The sequence below is a fragment of the Oncorhynchus keta genome, chromosome 28 (assembly GCF_023373465.1).
Source record: "Oncorhynchus keta strain PuntledgeMale-10-30-2019 chromosome 28, Oket_V2, whole genome shotgun sequence".
NCBI classification, from domain to species: domain Eukaryota; kingdom Metazoa; phylum Chordata; class Actinopteri; order Salmoniformes; family Salmonidae; genus Oncorhynchus; species Oncorhynchus keta.
The window spans coordinates 20,759,506-20,775,318 of NC_068448.1; the positions used below are offsets into that span (position 1 = coordinate 20,759,506).

The 15,813-nt window shown below is 42.3% G+C and overlaps 1 protein-coding gene across 1 annotated transcript; it reads left to right on the plus strand.

Annotated features, from left to right (window-relative positions):
* Positions 1–1,220: 1,220 nt before the first annotated feature.
* Positions 1,221–7,646, plus strand: LOC118360783 (probable nuclear hormone receptor HR38). The gene is made up of 7 exons (XM_035740198.2): positions 1,221–1,399; positions 3,069–3,847; positions 4,457–4,586; positions 4,699–4,862; positions 5,029–5,231; positions 5,480–5,658; positions 5,959–7,646. The coding sequence occupies exons 2-7, from the start codon at positions 3,071–3,073 to the stop codon at positions 6,213–6,215; spliced, it is 1,710 nt and encodes a 569-aa protein (XP_035596091.1). The 5' UTR covers positions 1,221–1,399; positions 3,069–3,070; the 3' UTR covers positions 6,216–7,646.
* Positions 7,647–15,813: the final 8,167 nt, after the last annotated feature.

Here is a 15,813-nt window from a genome sequence, read left to right on the forward strand (position 1 = left end):
GAACTACTAACACACACATACAAACAGATTGCACCGTGGTAAGTAAATTGGCTTATTATGCAAAATTGTGTTTTGCAACGGAGTTACACAATTCAGCTCGTCAGGCTAAATGTGTGCCGTTTTGCTGGCTTAATGCCAATTGGAGTAAGCAACTCGTAGACCTGTGTGTGTGTGTCCCACTTCCTTCATTTCACTCAGCTCATTTACTGATGAATAGTTTTGAGTACTGGAGTGGGGTCATAGAGTTAAGGAAGCTATTCACAGGCAACAAACACAACATGTGCAGGCTGCAGGCAAGCAGCTAAACTGTACAAACTACAGGTGTGGAAAGGAGATAGTAACATCCTGTCTGGCTTGTGTGATTTGAGACAGTCACTGAGACTACAGTATGTCTGAGGCTAGGCCCCTGACTGACACTGTCCAGAACATCTGCTGCATGGGGGTACACAGTGCTGCTGTGTAATGGACGTTCAACATGAAGCTTTGAGGAGCTTCACTAATACAAGTTTTAGCTAATCCTCTTCAACTGTATCTCCTGCACATGTAGGCTACTTTGGTACGTGTACAAAAGCTGAAGAACATATGCACCACCAGGTACTTTGTGCAGGTGCTGGAGTTGTGGGTGAAATCATGGAAAACAGAAAGGAAAATGCTGCACACTGCTGCTCATGCTCCCAGGTGATATTTATAGGGTTTTATAACATTTCTTATAACATTTCGACCCTTAGGTCTTCATCAGGCATCCATGTCCCAGGTGGGGGTGGAAGGTCCTATATATAGGGGCAGTACTCGGTGACAAAAACATATAGGCCAATAATAAAAACCCTGGTAAGCAGGTGTGATGAAGGCTATTTGTCATATCTAGCATATTTGATTACAAAAGAAACACCACTAGGTAAAAAGTTCAATTTAATTTAAATTGGGAAAAAGTTTATTTAGTGAGCGTTTTAAATGGAGAGAGCAGTGTCAATTTATTATGCATGTGACATTTGGCCAATGAGCGACTGAAAGTTGTTTTGTGTCATCTAAAGTATCCTGTTTTGCTCTGTGTTAAGTTATGTTTTTTTTATATATTTAACAAACTTCTGTCTCTCGATGTGTTTGTAGTAAGCTAATTATGTTGATTTGTGGACACATGCTTCAATGGAATCCCGCGAGTGCGTCACTTGCAAGGAACTCTGACTGACGCGAGCTGATTGGCTTCAGCCTGGAAAGATACCCGCCTCGGCGTTGCCTTGTACGGGAAATGGAACGGGGCGTCCCTCTGACATACAATTGATCGTATAAAAATGTGTTCCCTTCAACAACATTTGGACTGCAGAGCAAAAATAACTACTGGAGATGACGAGCTACCGCTTGGAATACGGACATTGCTTAAAATACTAGTGGGTTATAACAGGTAAGGGAGCGCTCCGTTTTCACTGTCAGTATCATATTACATTTACCAGAGGTCTAATCCCGAGGGATTTACAGGAGCAATTAGGTTTGAGTGCCTTGCTCAAGGGTACATGGACAGATGTTTGACCTAGTCAGCTTGGGGATTCGAACCAGTGCCCTTTCAGTTACTGACCCAATGCTCTTAACCACTAGGCTACCTGCCACCCCTTATTATGGTGCATTCTGTAAATTAATGTAATTAATTAGAACCATGTTATCCTAAAATGCATAAATCTAAAAGTCATACATGCAAAAACTGGAGAGACATGCCATCTACAGGTGACTGGGAGGACAATTAAAAGTTACTGTATATTTAAATGGTGTATATTTGACAGTGAATTGCTGCATGAGATCATCATACTGTATGTGTATAGTTATTTAGTTATACGCATGCTACATGCAACTGTCAGCATGCAGTGGCTTACCTGTTGATACAGGTAGGAGGTACTACATGTGCTTCCACTTAGTTCCTCTGTGCATCTAGTGCATCACAATCGAATGCACTGCCAACTACACTATTTTTAAAGCAATGTACTAGTCAGACAGAAAAATACTAATGTGGCTCCATGGAGAAAGACTGAAAGCTGCAATATGTAACTTTTTGTGGACCTGACCAATTTCACATCAAATGTGTGTGTTATAGATATGTCACTCTTCAGTGAAAACAAGTCTAAGAAGCGGTAGATATTTTTATGCTTCCCATTAAGATTGGTTTTTGTGTCTTACTTTTGGTTTTGTACACCAGCTTCAAACAGATGAAAATACAATATTTTTGGTTATGGAAAAGCTATTTGACAGCGGTTTAGATGGTACAATGATTATCTACACTATACTTGCTTGTTTTGTCACATAAACAAAAATGAAGCAAACTATTAGAATTTTAGCAACCAGGAAATGGGGAAATGATTCTGGATAGGGAGACTCTCAAAGATGCACTAACTTTAGTTGTGCTGACAGACATTCAAATCAGTCTTTTACCTTCAGTGGGGGATCTACACTCCTCTTCCTTCATGGCCTGAGTCCATACTCTGAAAGCCAAACCCCTCAGACATGTAGTTCGGTGTGTTTTTAAACTTCAAAGATTTCCAGGGTCATGTTCATTATGCTGATTCTGTTGCAAAATGTTTCTGCAAATGGAACGAAATAGGGCGGGACCTACCTGTATTTGTCCAATAGAAACTTGTTTTAGTTGAAAAACGGAACGTTAATGATGGTTAAAGAGTACACCCATGGTAATGGGGATGTAGTTTGGGAAAACACTCAACTGAAACCAAGGCTTTCTACAAGAGAGACTGTTTTCTCAATCTACCGGCGGGGTCAGAAGGGTTAGCATTACCTACTGCACGTTGGGAGGAAGGGCACAGTTATGAAAGTTGTGTGGCTTGTCCTGCAGGGGAGGGGGAATCTGGCAACTGAAGTAAATTCATTTCATGCCTTTAGATGAGACAGATTTGACAGTCCTCCATAACCCATGCAGGGATTGGCAACCCAGGGGTACAGGATGTCAACTACAAATTCATGACTGTAGATTCTAGAAGATTCTAGTATCTCTTACAGTCAGCTCACAAAGGCCCTCTGTAAAATTGCCTTTGTAAATGCTCTCACGTTTTGTCTGCACCTTTACTCAACAGAAATGGCCTGCATTCACCCCCCGCATGGAGTTCAGCCTTATGATAACAGCCTCTACAACTCAGAGTCTCTGAGCCTGGACCTTACCTGCAGGTTAGCCATGGACGTGAGTAGCCAGATGGACCAGCTCTCTGCCGCCTCCCTGCCTAGCATCAACTCCCTGGTGGGCACCTACACTGGCGAGTTTGATGCTTCCTCCTGTCAGATCGCCACAGCTCCTACAACCTCTAGCACAGACTCTGTCCATGAATCGCCCTTCAAGAAGGATGACTTCCAGATTTACGGCTGCTACCCTGGCAGCTTTGCCCTGAGCTACTTTGACGAAGCCCTGTCGTCTGGTGGCTCTGAATGTTTCGGCAGCCCGGCGTCTGTCCAGTCTCCCACTAGCCCAGGCTTCCAGCCTGCCTCGGCCTCCGCCCCCTACTCTCCCAGCCTGGACTGCTGGGTGGCTGATAAGACTGCATTATTACAGACAACCTCTTTCTTCACCTATGGACCCGGCTCAGTAGAGGATCTGTCTCCTCTGGACCAGCCCCAGCCCCAGCTGGCTGATCAAGGCCACTTCTCTCTGAGTCAGGAGCAGCACCCCTCCCTGCTTTCTTTCTCCCCTCTAACCCTGGAGCCAGGCACCCTAGATGACTCTGGCTTCATGGAAGGTAGCATTTCGCTGAAACCGAACAGCCCTACTGGAAATGAGGGTCGCTGTGCTGTCTGTGGGGACAACGCCTCCTGTCAGCACTATGGGGTTCGTACCTGTGAGGGCTGCAAAGGTTTTTTCAAGGTGAGCAGCTTTTTCCTCTCTTCTGTCAATTTATTTCATAAATTGGTGTATAATGCATTTTTCACACAATGCAAACACAATTAATATATTTGCCAGCAGCATACCACCCTGCATACCACTGCTGGCTTGCTTCTGAAGCTAAGCAGGGTTGGTCCTGGTCAGTTCCTGGATGGGAGACCAGATACCAGATGGAAGTGGTGTTGGAGGGCCAGTAGGAGGCACTCTTTCCTCTGGTCTAAAATAATAAATATCCCAATGCCCTGTGATGTGATTGGGGACATTGCCCACTGTGCTGTCTTTTGGATGGGACATTAAACGGGTGTCCTGACTCTCTGAGGTCATTAAAGATCCCATGGCACGTATTGTAAGAGTAGGGGTGTTAACCCCGGTGTCCTGGCTAAATTCCCAATCTGGCCCTCAAACCATCACAGTCACCTAATAATCCCCAGTTTACAATTGGCTCATTCATTCCCCTGTAACTATTCCCCAGGTTGTTGCTGGAAATGAGAATGTGTTGTCAGTCAACTTACCTGGTAAAATAAAAAAATATGCATCTCCATTGCTAGCCTGAATTTAATAGTGAAGGTTTTTTTTCTGTGTTCTTTGCAGCGTACTGTACAGAAAAAAGCCAAATATGTGTGTCTTGCCAACAAGGACTGTCCGGTGGACAAGCGGCGACGGAATCGCTGTCAATTCTGTCGTTTTCAGAAGTGCCTGGCAGAAGGCATGATGAAAGAAGGTGAGCCCAGAACTTCAAATGCATTTTACTACCACATATTTCACAATAACTACTGTTTCTCTCTCAGTTGCTAAGACATTATTGACATTGTATTTCTCTCGCTCTCTCCAAGTTGTGAGAACAGATAGCTTAAAAGGTCGAAGAGGTCGTCTGCCCTCCAAGCCAAAAGCAGCCCAGGACCTATCTTCTGCTGAGTCTCCAGTTAATATTATTGCCTCTCTTGTGAGGGCACACATTGACTCAAACCCTAGTGTTGGAAAACTGGACTACTCTAAGGTAAGGACTACTGCAAATTCTCCATTGTGGTCTGTCTATTATGACTTACTGTTTTTTGGCGTTTAAGGTCACTGTTGGTACTCTAAGGATGGAGCATAAATTGAACCAAAAGAATGCAGGGAATTCCCCTAATGGAACTAACCCTTCTCCCTCCTTTCTAATTCAGTACCAGGAGACTGTGGCCAGTCTGTCAGAGGAAGTGGACGTTGGTGACGTCAAACAGTTCTACAACCTCCTCACGGCATCCATGGACGTGATTAGCAAGTGGGCTGAGAGCATCCCTGGGTTCACTGCCTTCTGCTCTGAGGACCAGGAGCTGCTACTGGAGTCAGCCTTCATGGAACTGTTCATCTTGCGACTAGCATACAGGTAAGAAGAACCAAATTATGTCATTGTAAAAAAAAATGTAAATGGTCCAGAAGACCACCTTGCATATACAGAGCTATAACTGTGTTGTATTGACATTGGTCACTGTATTGCTAGGATTATAAAGTACATAAAATATGAATGACAGGATTGATTGCACCCACAACTCACATTGTGCAGATATTTTAGAAGCAACAATCATGGGTATCAAAGACATTGTTAATCCATCCTATTTATATTCTCTTTCCAAGGATCAACCCTGAGACACACAAGCTGATATTCTGCAATGGAGTGGTGCTTCACCGGATGCAGTGTGTACGGGGCTTCGGTGACTGGATAGACTCTATCATGGACTTCTCCCAGAGCCTCCACCGCATGAACCTGGACATGTCGTCCTTCTCCTGCCTCACAACCCTGGTCATAATCACTGGTGAGAGCTCAACCCACCTACGCATACGCGCCAGCCTGTCAGGCTCTGTTAACAGAGACATCACACCATAATCCAGTACATTATGACAGCAGGCGCCATGTTGCAATGTCAATATTTATGTTCACCCTGACCTGAGTTGCCTGAACAAGCTGGATCTACATACATCTTGATTCACAGGCTTACATAATGTTATTGTGTTACAGAATAATGATTAAATGTCCTATTTTAAAAATTTAAAAAATGATACTCTCACCACTTTCTGGTCACATGCGAAGCCTTTTCTGTCTCCTGATTCTCCAGACCGCCACGGCCTGAAGGAGCCCAAGCGGGTGGAGGAGTTCCAGAACCAGCTCATCACCTGTCTCAGAGATCACGTCTCGAGCTGCGCCTCGGACTCCACTCGGCCCAACTATCTGTCCCGCCTCCTGGGAAAACTGCCCGAGCTACGGACTCTCTGCACCCAGGGCCTGCAGCGCATCTTCTATCTTAAGCTTGAGGACTTGGTCATACCACCTCCCATAGTGGACAAAATTTTCATGGAAACTCTGCCTTTCTGAGAGTGAGAAAAGACTATACAGAGTGTGCTAGAGATGATAAATGATGAAGTGATCTCCCTGTTGGATTAGGGACAAACAAATTAAACTCTTAAAGACTGAAATAAAAGTGCTGAATAATACTATCTTAAAAGCTCTGAAGCTATATTGCACTTGAGGAAAACAGGACCTCTTGTACATTAGCAATGGCCATAGTATGGTGCTGAAAGGATAATTAACTTCTTTATAATTTCAGTAATAGTTTTAATGCAGTATTTCAGATGTATGGCTTTGAGTGTGCACTAATTACTTATACTGGAGTGAAAAACAGACAGGCCATGGACCAAAAGCAGACTGCCATAAGTTAAGTAAACAAAGTTAGATTTTGATGAACATGCGTTAGTGCACTTTAAAAATAGGCCTGTGAAATGTAATGACTGATACTAAGGACTGCATCATCTTGCTTCGTATGTACATTATGCCTTAGCTAGATGGTGTTTTTGAGATTCAGGTTCAAGATTTTACTACTATCATGGTGTTATAGCATAGCCACAATGACTCCACTGCAGCATTGTGACTGAAACATGTTACAATCATAAGGTTAAATAAATAAATAAAAGAAGGACATTTGAGAAGGGTACCTGATCTTGTTGAGAACTACCAGTTGCCGATAGTGATGATTATGCTTTCAGTGATGTTGGGTAAATATCACTGAAATATGGCAGCTATGATTAAGCAGCCAGAACAAATATTACAACTTAATTGTGTTTTTTGCATCTATGAATGTTTCACACTCAAGTGTACAAAACATTAGGAACACCTACCTAATATTGAATAACCCTCAGAACAGCCTAAACTCGTCGGAGCATGGACTCTACGTGTTGAAAGTGATCCAGAGGGATGCATGTTGACTTAATCTTCCCACAGATGTGTCAAGTTGACCGACTGTCCTTTGGTTGGTCGACCATTCTTGATACACATGGGAAACTGTTGAGTGTGAGAAACCCAGCAGAGTTTGTTTTTTTGGATCTATTTTTATTTCACATTATACAATGCGCAGGATCACGTTACAAATATTAACTGACATGACAACACTAACAAACATACAAAACTATTTACATACTGGTCAAGAGTACATTTTGAGGACACAAAATGAAATTTACAAAAAAATATTTATGTTCTCAAAAAATAATGTCACCCCCCCCCCTTTCTTACCATGTAGGTCCACTGCTTGGTCAAGAGTTGTTGATATCTGATAAGAGTTACATAATACATCCCATGCCTCAACTGAGTTTGCCTGAGCTTTGTTTATCACGGCCACTGATCGCTCTATACAAAGAATATCTTGAAAATATGATAACCATGTTTGAGGTGAGAGGATTGTAGGGGTAATCCAAGCACTAATGATAACCTTTTTTGCTGCTGTTAACCCTCCATAAATGATTATTTTCTGAACCAGTTGCAGTACAAATGAAGAGTCATCATTCAACAAAAATAAATCTTCGTTCACAAGGAAACACATTTTTGTGAGGAAATCTGAAACGTGACCTGAACTGGGACACCACAGAATATTCCCAAATCATGTGACCAGAACTGGGACACCATAGGACATTCCCAAATCATGTGACCAGAACTGTGACACCATAGGACATTCCCAAATCATGTGCAATAGTGTTCCAACAGCATTCCTATGGCATCTATCACATATTGGAGTAGGAATCAGCTTCACCTTAAAATGATATATACATAGATATATACATAGAAAAGAGTCGGCCCGAGAATTCAACCCTGTGGCACCCCCATAGAGACTGCCAGAGACAACAGGCCCTCCGATTTGACACACTGAACTTGGTGATAGTGTGATCCAGGTGAGGCAGTCATTTGAGAAACCAAGGCTGTTGAGTATGCCTATTAAGAATATGGTTATTGACAGAATTTTAAAACCTTGGCCAGGTCGATGAAGACGGCTGCACAGTACTGTATTTTATCGATGGCGGTTATGATATCGTTTAGGACCTTGAGCGTGGCTGAGGTGCACCCGTGACCCGCTGGGAAACCAGATTGCATAGCGGAGAAGGTACAGTGGGATTCGAATTGGTCGGTGATCTGGTTGTTCACTTGGCTTTCGAAGACTTTAGAAAGTAAGGGCAGGATGGATATAGGTCTGTAACAGTTTGGGTTAAGGTTGTCTCCCCCTTTGAAGAGGGGGATGACCGAGGCCGCTTTCCAATCTTTAGGAATCTCAGATGATACGAACGAGAGGTTGAACAGACTAGTAATAGGGGTTGCAACAATGGCGGCGGATAATTTTAGAAAGAGAGGGTCCAGATTGTCTAGCCCAGCTGATTTGTAGGGATCCAGATTTTGCAGCTCTTTCAGAACATCAGCTGTCTGGATTTGGGTGAAGGAGAAGCAGGGAGGGGGGCTTGGGCCAGTTGCTGTGGGGAGTGCAGAGCTGTTGGCCGGGGTTGGGGTAGCCAGGTGGAAAGAATGGCCAGCCATAGAGAAATGCTTATTGAAAGTCTCGATTATCATGGATTTATCAGTGGTGACAGTGTTTCCTAGTCTCAGTGCAGTGGGCAGCTGGGAGGAGGTACTCTTATTCTCCACGGACTTTACAGTCTCAAACTTTTTGGAATTAGTGCTGCAGGATGCAAATGTCTGCTTGAAAAAGCTAGCCTTTGCTATCCTAACTGACTGTGTGTATTGGTTCCTGACTTCCCTGAAAAGTTGCATATCGCGGGGACTGTTCGAAGCTAGTGTAGTACACCACAGGGTGATTTTGTGCTGGTCAAGGGCAGTAGTCTGGAGTGAACCAAGGGCTATATCTGTTCTTAGTTTATTATTTTTTTGAAAGGGGCATGCTTATTTAAGATGGTGAGGAAAGCACTTTTAAAAGAGCAACCAGGCATCCTCTACTGACGGGTTGAGGTCAATATCCTTCCAGGATACCTGGGCCAGGTCGATTAGAAAGACCTGCTCGCAGAAGTGTTTTAGGGAGCGCTTGACAGTGATGAGGGGTGGTCCGAGAATGATTTACATGGTTATCAAAACGCCATGCCAGGGTAAGCCTACACGAATCACAGCCCTTATTTTAAGTGTTTCTAAAATCCCCTATGGGTAAAATTAATGGTGGAAAAACAATTGAAACCATTTCCCTATTTGACTGGTAGGTTTTATGGGTATTATGATACCACTGTGGGGCTCTATAGTTTCTCTCACTTGTGATTGGATACCTTTCATTTAACAAGGGATTGGCCATACATAAAACTGTATGATCCAATCATAAATTACAATTACTTCCCTTCCCCAGTCGCTCAAGTGACTTATTTCAACAATGAATAGTGAGACATTCTCACACTTTAAAATGTGTAGAGTATGCTTCAATTGCTGAGTGTAGACTACCACTTCTGGCGGGTTGCTACAAAGGCAATCCTATGAAGAGACCATTCATGAAGTACAGGTGCTCCTTACATAGGTCAACAGTAATGTTGAGAATCAGCTGGGTATTATTGATAAGTTATCAATTTCCCTAAATCAGGCAATAAGCATTGTGAGGGGTGCAACTGCTAATATGGAAGAAGTTGGTAACCCAGTGATGCTAGACTGAAGACAGACAACTCCATGGGGAAGGACTTGGGTTTCACATTGCCTTGTGGGAACACAAACTGCCATTGCCTAATTTTGTCACCATGATCTGCGTCAACAATAGTGCACAGAAATGTGTGTGCAGAGAGAGACATGGGCTGCAGTCAGACTCAGAGCATGTAGCAAATGCAATCTGTGAGGAAACTTAACACATATTGCATCCTAGGGGAGTTGATAAAAAATAAATCCCTTTAAAAAGTTTGATACAGATCTTACTCAATGCTCCATTGACTTGGTTACCTGCCAGTCACGTCGGTAGTTTCTTTCAATCCAATAGCTATTCTTATTATTATGAAGTGATGGTTTACATATTAGCTGGGAGCTGTTACAAATCTGTATGCTATATTCAAACAAAATGTGACTAAAGCTGCACTAGTCATGTACAACACAATGTATACAGTGTCTGTCTGTCTGCTCAGTTCAATAAACTATAAAGATATAAGGGTCAAGTTCTTTCACTTTGTCCCATTTAGCTATTCCTACTGCATGAATATGTCCCATCTGTATTCCTTAGCATGGGTCTTAAATTAAGAGACAGGTGGTTGTGAAACTGTATATGTTCAGGTATTTTAGTCTCCAATTGTCTGATATTGAAAAACTCCTAATCCTGACCAGATTCTGGTCCAATATATATTTTGTACCCCAAGGACGGTGTTGGGAAAGGGTGCGTGCTGAGCAGGGAGGCAATGTTTTGCACTTGATGTGCAGATTAGGAAATTCCCTGTCTGGTACGGAAACCCATTATGAACATCTGACCCCCCACCACCAAGAATCATTCAGCAAGTGTAACTAAATAATGTCACCATCACTCACTCCGATTACAGCAGTTGTGGGCGATGGCATGCCGTTGTGTGAATGAGTCTCCCCTTAGAAAGAAGAAAAACGTGAATGATAAAACACGTGATCAAAAAAATCCCAAGGAGCACGTGGAGAAAACTGTAAATCCATGATTTTTTAATTGTCTTCAGAAAGATAAAATTACAAGGCCACTACAGACCAGACCCCGTGCCACCGACTGTCTACCAACCATGCACTGTTTTGGAAATGGGGCAGCTGTGAGATGATAATGTTACGATTATAAAACTAGAGTGATAGGGAGACTTGGGTTCCAGTTGCAGGCGATAACTCTTGGTGGCGTACCTGAAACTTTTTTGCGTCAGGCACATCCTCCAGAGAGCCAGCCAGCCCAGGCATGAGGTCAGGAGAAATCACATCCCGGACACAAGCAGTCATGTGAAATAAAATAAATCCAGGGCCCGGAGCAGTCAGAGGATAATGTAAGAGTCTGAAGGGAGACTCACATTGTGAAATAAGCATAATGATGGATTCTATTAAAATGTAAATGTTTCAAGTTAAACTGTAGTTTGTTTGTATCCTGTGTAGTGAATGATTACTGTGAGTATTAATGGAGTTTAGGCCATGAAACTGTGTGTATGCTAATTTAGAAACCATGAACTAATTAGAGAAAAGGAAATTGCCTAGGATCAGACAGCAGGGTGAGGCCTAGAACAGAAGATGGACGAGGTGGGATTCTGACATCTGGCTAAACAAAAAGAGGACAATAGGCATTCCACAGGGGAGCCAGAGGGAAAATCATTGGGGTCATAAAATGTATAGCTAGGGAGATGACGCCTACAAGGGAAGAGTATAAAATGTGTTGTGAACTTTCTAAATGCATGCACTCAGCTGACTGTATCCTTGGTATTAAACACTTTACATTTCTGAGCTTTGTCTTAATTCGTTATTGCAATAGTATTTCTCTATTTAACAATACCTACAGTCAAGAGTGATTCATGTTAGTTACATCTGTAAATTATAACATAGAACCATTCTATCTGCAATGATTGAATTCCAACTTTTAGTCATAAAGAACAGCATTTAAATGTGAGCTACACGTCATGTGATGGGAGGCATTGGCATTTGATAAAATGCACCCATTGCATTCTTATACCCTTATAGCCATTTTTGTACAAACTATGATGCCACCAGGGTATAAGAATGCAATGGGTGCATTTTATCAAATGCCAATGCTGTAGTCTCATCCTAGGACTAGGCCTACCAACTGACACTGCATGTTCAGATTCAGCATAGATAGATATGGTCTGGCAGACAGAGGATGCCCCATTCAGACCACTGGTGAGTGATGAGTTAGAGCACCTGATCAACACTAATTCTAGACTAGGGGTTAGTCCAACAGTCCTCCTGGAGAACTTGGGCGAGCACGTTTTGCATTGCCCTGTCCCCTGGCTGTTGCTTGAGTGGGCGAAGTTAACACCTACTTTGAAGCCAGTAGAATGCCCCGCTCAAAACAGCCGGCAAGTCTGGCTCAGTCAAAAACAAAACAAAATGTACACGGTAGAGACAAACTTAACTTATGGTCATTGATTAACAAACATTATAACAGTCATTTGCATCAGAGGCAAACTGAGTAGTTTTACTTTGCTGTTTGTCATTAATTATAAAAACAGTAACAATTGTTTCTCTCTTTCTGACATTTTCCCATCATCTGTCGGTTTATAGTTAGTATTGACTTTCACTGCTCCCAGCTCTACAATTCTCCACTTTCGCCACTTAACATAGTCCGGCGTCCCAAAGCTGTTCAAAACGAGCACGCCCCTTCTCGCTTTTGTGGAGCAATAGGTAAGGATGCTTCTAAGGTTGACTGTTTTCGATGTGTGCAGAGGGTCCCTGATTCAAGCCCAGGTTTGGACGAGAGGGACGAAAGCAACACTGTTACACAAACACACCTGAATCAGCCAATCAAGGTCTTGAGGAACAGTGCACATATTCACAAAACACTTCTTATGCAAAAACTTAAGAAGCTTCTTAAAAAATATATAATAAAGTTCATAAGATAGTTCATTAGTGCAATTCCTCAACAATATCTTAAGATTGAATGATTTTCCTACAAACATCTTGTTAGAATCTTCTTAAGATGTTTGTACCTAGGCAACCGGCAATCATGTTAGCATATTTCTTACTGAGATTACTGTTCTAAAACATTTTATTACTTTATTTTGATTTATTTTACCTTTATTTAACTAGGCAAGTCAGTTTGTGAGTGTATTAAACAAGTTCAATTGATTTCATGAGCATATTCTCTTACTGCCATGAGTTTAAGACAAGGGTTTAGCTATCTTATAATTAAGAACAAATCCCATAACTTTTTGCTTAAGGTGAAACATAAGAAATAACGCAGAACCTTTCCAATAAACTTTGAGGAAAAGCAACTTTGCTTTACTTTCTTCATAAATCTATAGTTGAGGAAAAAATGGCAGTTAAGAAATTAAGGCTTTGTGAATCTGGGCGAAGGTCCAAGGAGGGTTAGCCACCCCGTTCTAGAATGGTTGGTTGAAAATTACAGATCAGCTCATAGACATAAACAAACTGCACAAAAACTGAAATATCACATTGACATAAGTACTTTGTTGAAGCACCTTTGGCAACAAATTACAAACTTGAATCTTCTTGGGTATGATGCTATAAGCTTGGCACACCTGTATTTGGCGAGTTTCTCCCAATCTTCTCTGCAGGGCCTCTCAAGTTCTGTCAGGTTGGATGGGGAGCGTCGCTTCACACCTATTTTCAGGTGTCTCCAGAGATGTTAGATCATTTTCAAGTCCGGGCTCTGGCTAGGCACTCAAAGTCCTGAAGCCACTCCAGCGTTTTCTTGGCTGTGTGCTTAGGGTCATGGTTATGTTGGAAGGTGAACCTTTGCCCCAGTTGGAGGTCATGAGCGCTCTGGAGCAGGTTTTCATCAAGGAGCTCTCTGTACTTTGCTCAGTTCCTCGAGCCTGACTAGTCTCCCAGTCCCTGCCGTTGAAAAAAACATTGCCACAGCATGAAGATGCCACCACCAGGCGGGTTGTCATGTGCATTTTAGTGAAGAGTGGCTTCCGTCTGGCCACTCTACCATAAAGGCTTGATTGGTGGAGTGCTGCAGAGGTTGTTGTCCTTCTGGAACCTTCTCCCATTTCTACAGAGGAACTCTGGAGCTCTGTCAGAGTGACCATCGGGTTCTTGGTCACCTCCTTGACCAAGGCCCTTCTCCCCCAATTGCTCAGTTTGGCTGGGCGGACAGCTCTAGGAAGAGTCTTGGTACCTCCAAACTTCTTCCATTTAAGAATGATGGAGGCCACTGTGTTCTTGGGGACCTTCAATGCCGCAGACATTTATTTTGGTGCCACTCCCAGGTGTGCCGACACAATCCTGTCTCGGAGCTCTACGAACAATTCCTTCAACCTCATGGCATGGTTTTTCTCTGGCATGCACTGTCAACAGTGGGACATTAGACAGGTGTGTGCCTTTCCAAATCATGTTCAATCAATTGATTTTACCACAGATGGACTCCAATCAAGTTGTAGAAACATCAAGGATGATCAATGGAAACAGGATGCACCTGAGCCCAATTTCAAGTCTTATAGTAAAGGGTCTGAATTTATATATTTTTTTATTTAAACATGGCAAATAATTTAAGAACAAATTCTTATTTACAATGACGGCCTACCCCGGAAGACGCTGAGCCAATTGTGCACCACCCTATGGGACTCCCAATCATGGCTGGTTGTGAAACAGCCTGAATACTTACGTAAATTAGGTATCCTTTTTTATTTTTAATACATTTTCAAAAATATCTAAAAACCTGTTCTCACTTTGTCATTATGGGGTATTGTGTGTAGATTGATGAACATGTTTTATTTAATCCATTTTAGAATAAGGCTGTAACGTAACAAAATGTGGAAAAAGGGGAGTCTGAATATTTTCTGAATGCAATGTATGTGTAGGCCAAGGGAATCCTAACCCATGTGTCTAAACCAATGACCATCAAGTAGTTTCCAGGCAATAAGGAACGTTTATTGCAGTTTCTTGTCCACATATTGTAGGACATAGGCCTACACAACTATAATTTTAGCAGCTCAAACAATGCAACGAAACGGGTATTTCACTACGAGAATCACACAAATGCATTGGATCCAACTGTAAAAGGGAGTAGAAAGTCATGACTTGATTAGATTCCTCCAAGGGTACACCATGTTCCTAAGGGGACTCATATTCTCTCAACCCAGATGGCAACACAGAAGGAGACAGACAGTCCTCTGAACACCTCCAATATTAGCCTCCACTTTAAAAATAGCCAGTCATCATATGAAATCAATAATGTCACTTAGAAGCGACTGAGTGTGTGTTGGCAGGGCAAGTCCCTTCTAGGATTAACACCCCACTTGTGGCCTTGGGGCTCTGTAACCGTAACCGATACTGCTCATGCTTGCTCACATGGATGCTTGAGGAACATGGACATTTGAGATATGAAGTAAAAATTGCCCATGGGAGATAACATAGTATCCCCAAAGTCCTTAAGGAAGCAGCCTGGACAGGTTTATCCAAATTCTAGTCCCCCTATAATCTCTTTAGCCTAGTTGCTGAAATTGATTCCATGAGTAATTAATGACAAAGGGAAAACAAATCTATAGTAGGTCTTGATGTATAGCAACACATGTATGAAAGATTACATCTTTAAAATGCTAAATGTATTTGCGGCATACATAGTCAAGTATGATTCAATGACTGTCTCTACAGTGAATTGTGTGTAAACCTAAGCAGACTTTCCAGCTACAAATGGATTAACAGTGCCATCAGGTGGCCTTGAAGAGATGCAAAGGCAGCCCAAGAAAGGGAGAAGAGGGCAAACACTCACACACACACACACACGTCTCCTTTAAAAATACTTACAGTGGGGCAAAAAAGTATTTAGTCAGCCACCAATTGTGCATGTTCTCCCACTTAAAAAGATGAGAGAGGCCTGTATAATTTTCATCATAGGTACACTTCAACTATGACAGAAAAAATTAGAAAATAAAATCCCGAAAATCACATTGTAGGATTTTTAATGAATTTATTTGCAAATTATGGTGGAAAATAAGTATTTGGTCAATAACAAAAGTTGATCTCAATACTTTGTTATATACCCTTTGTT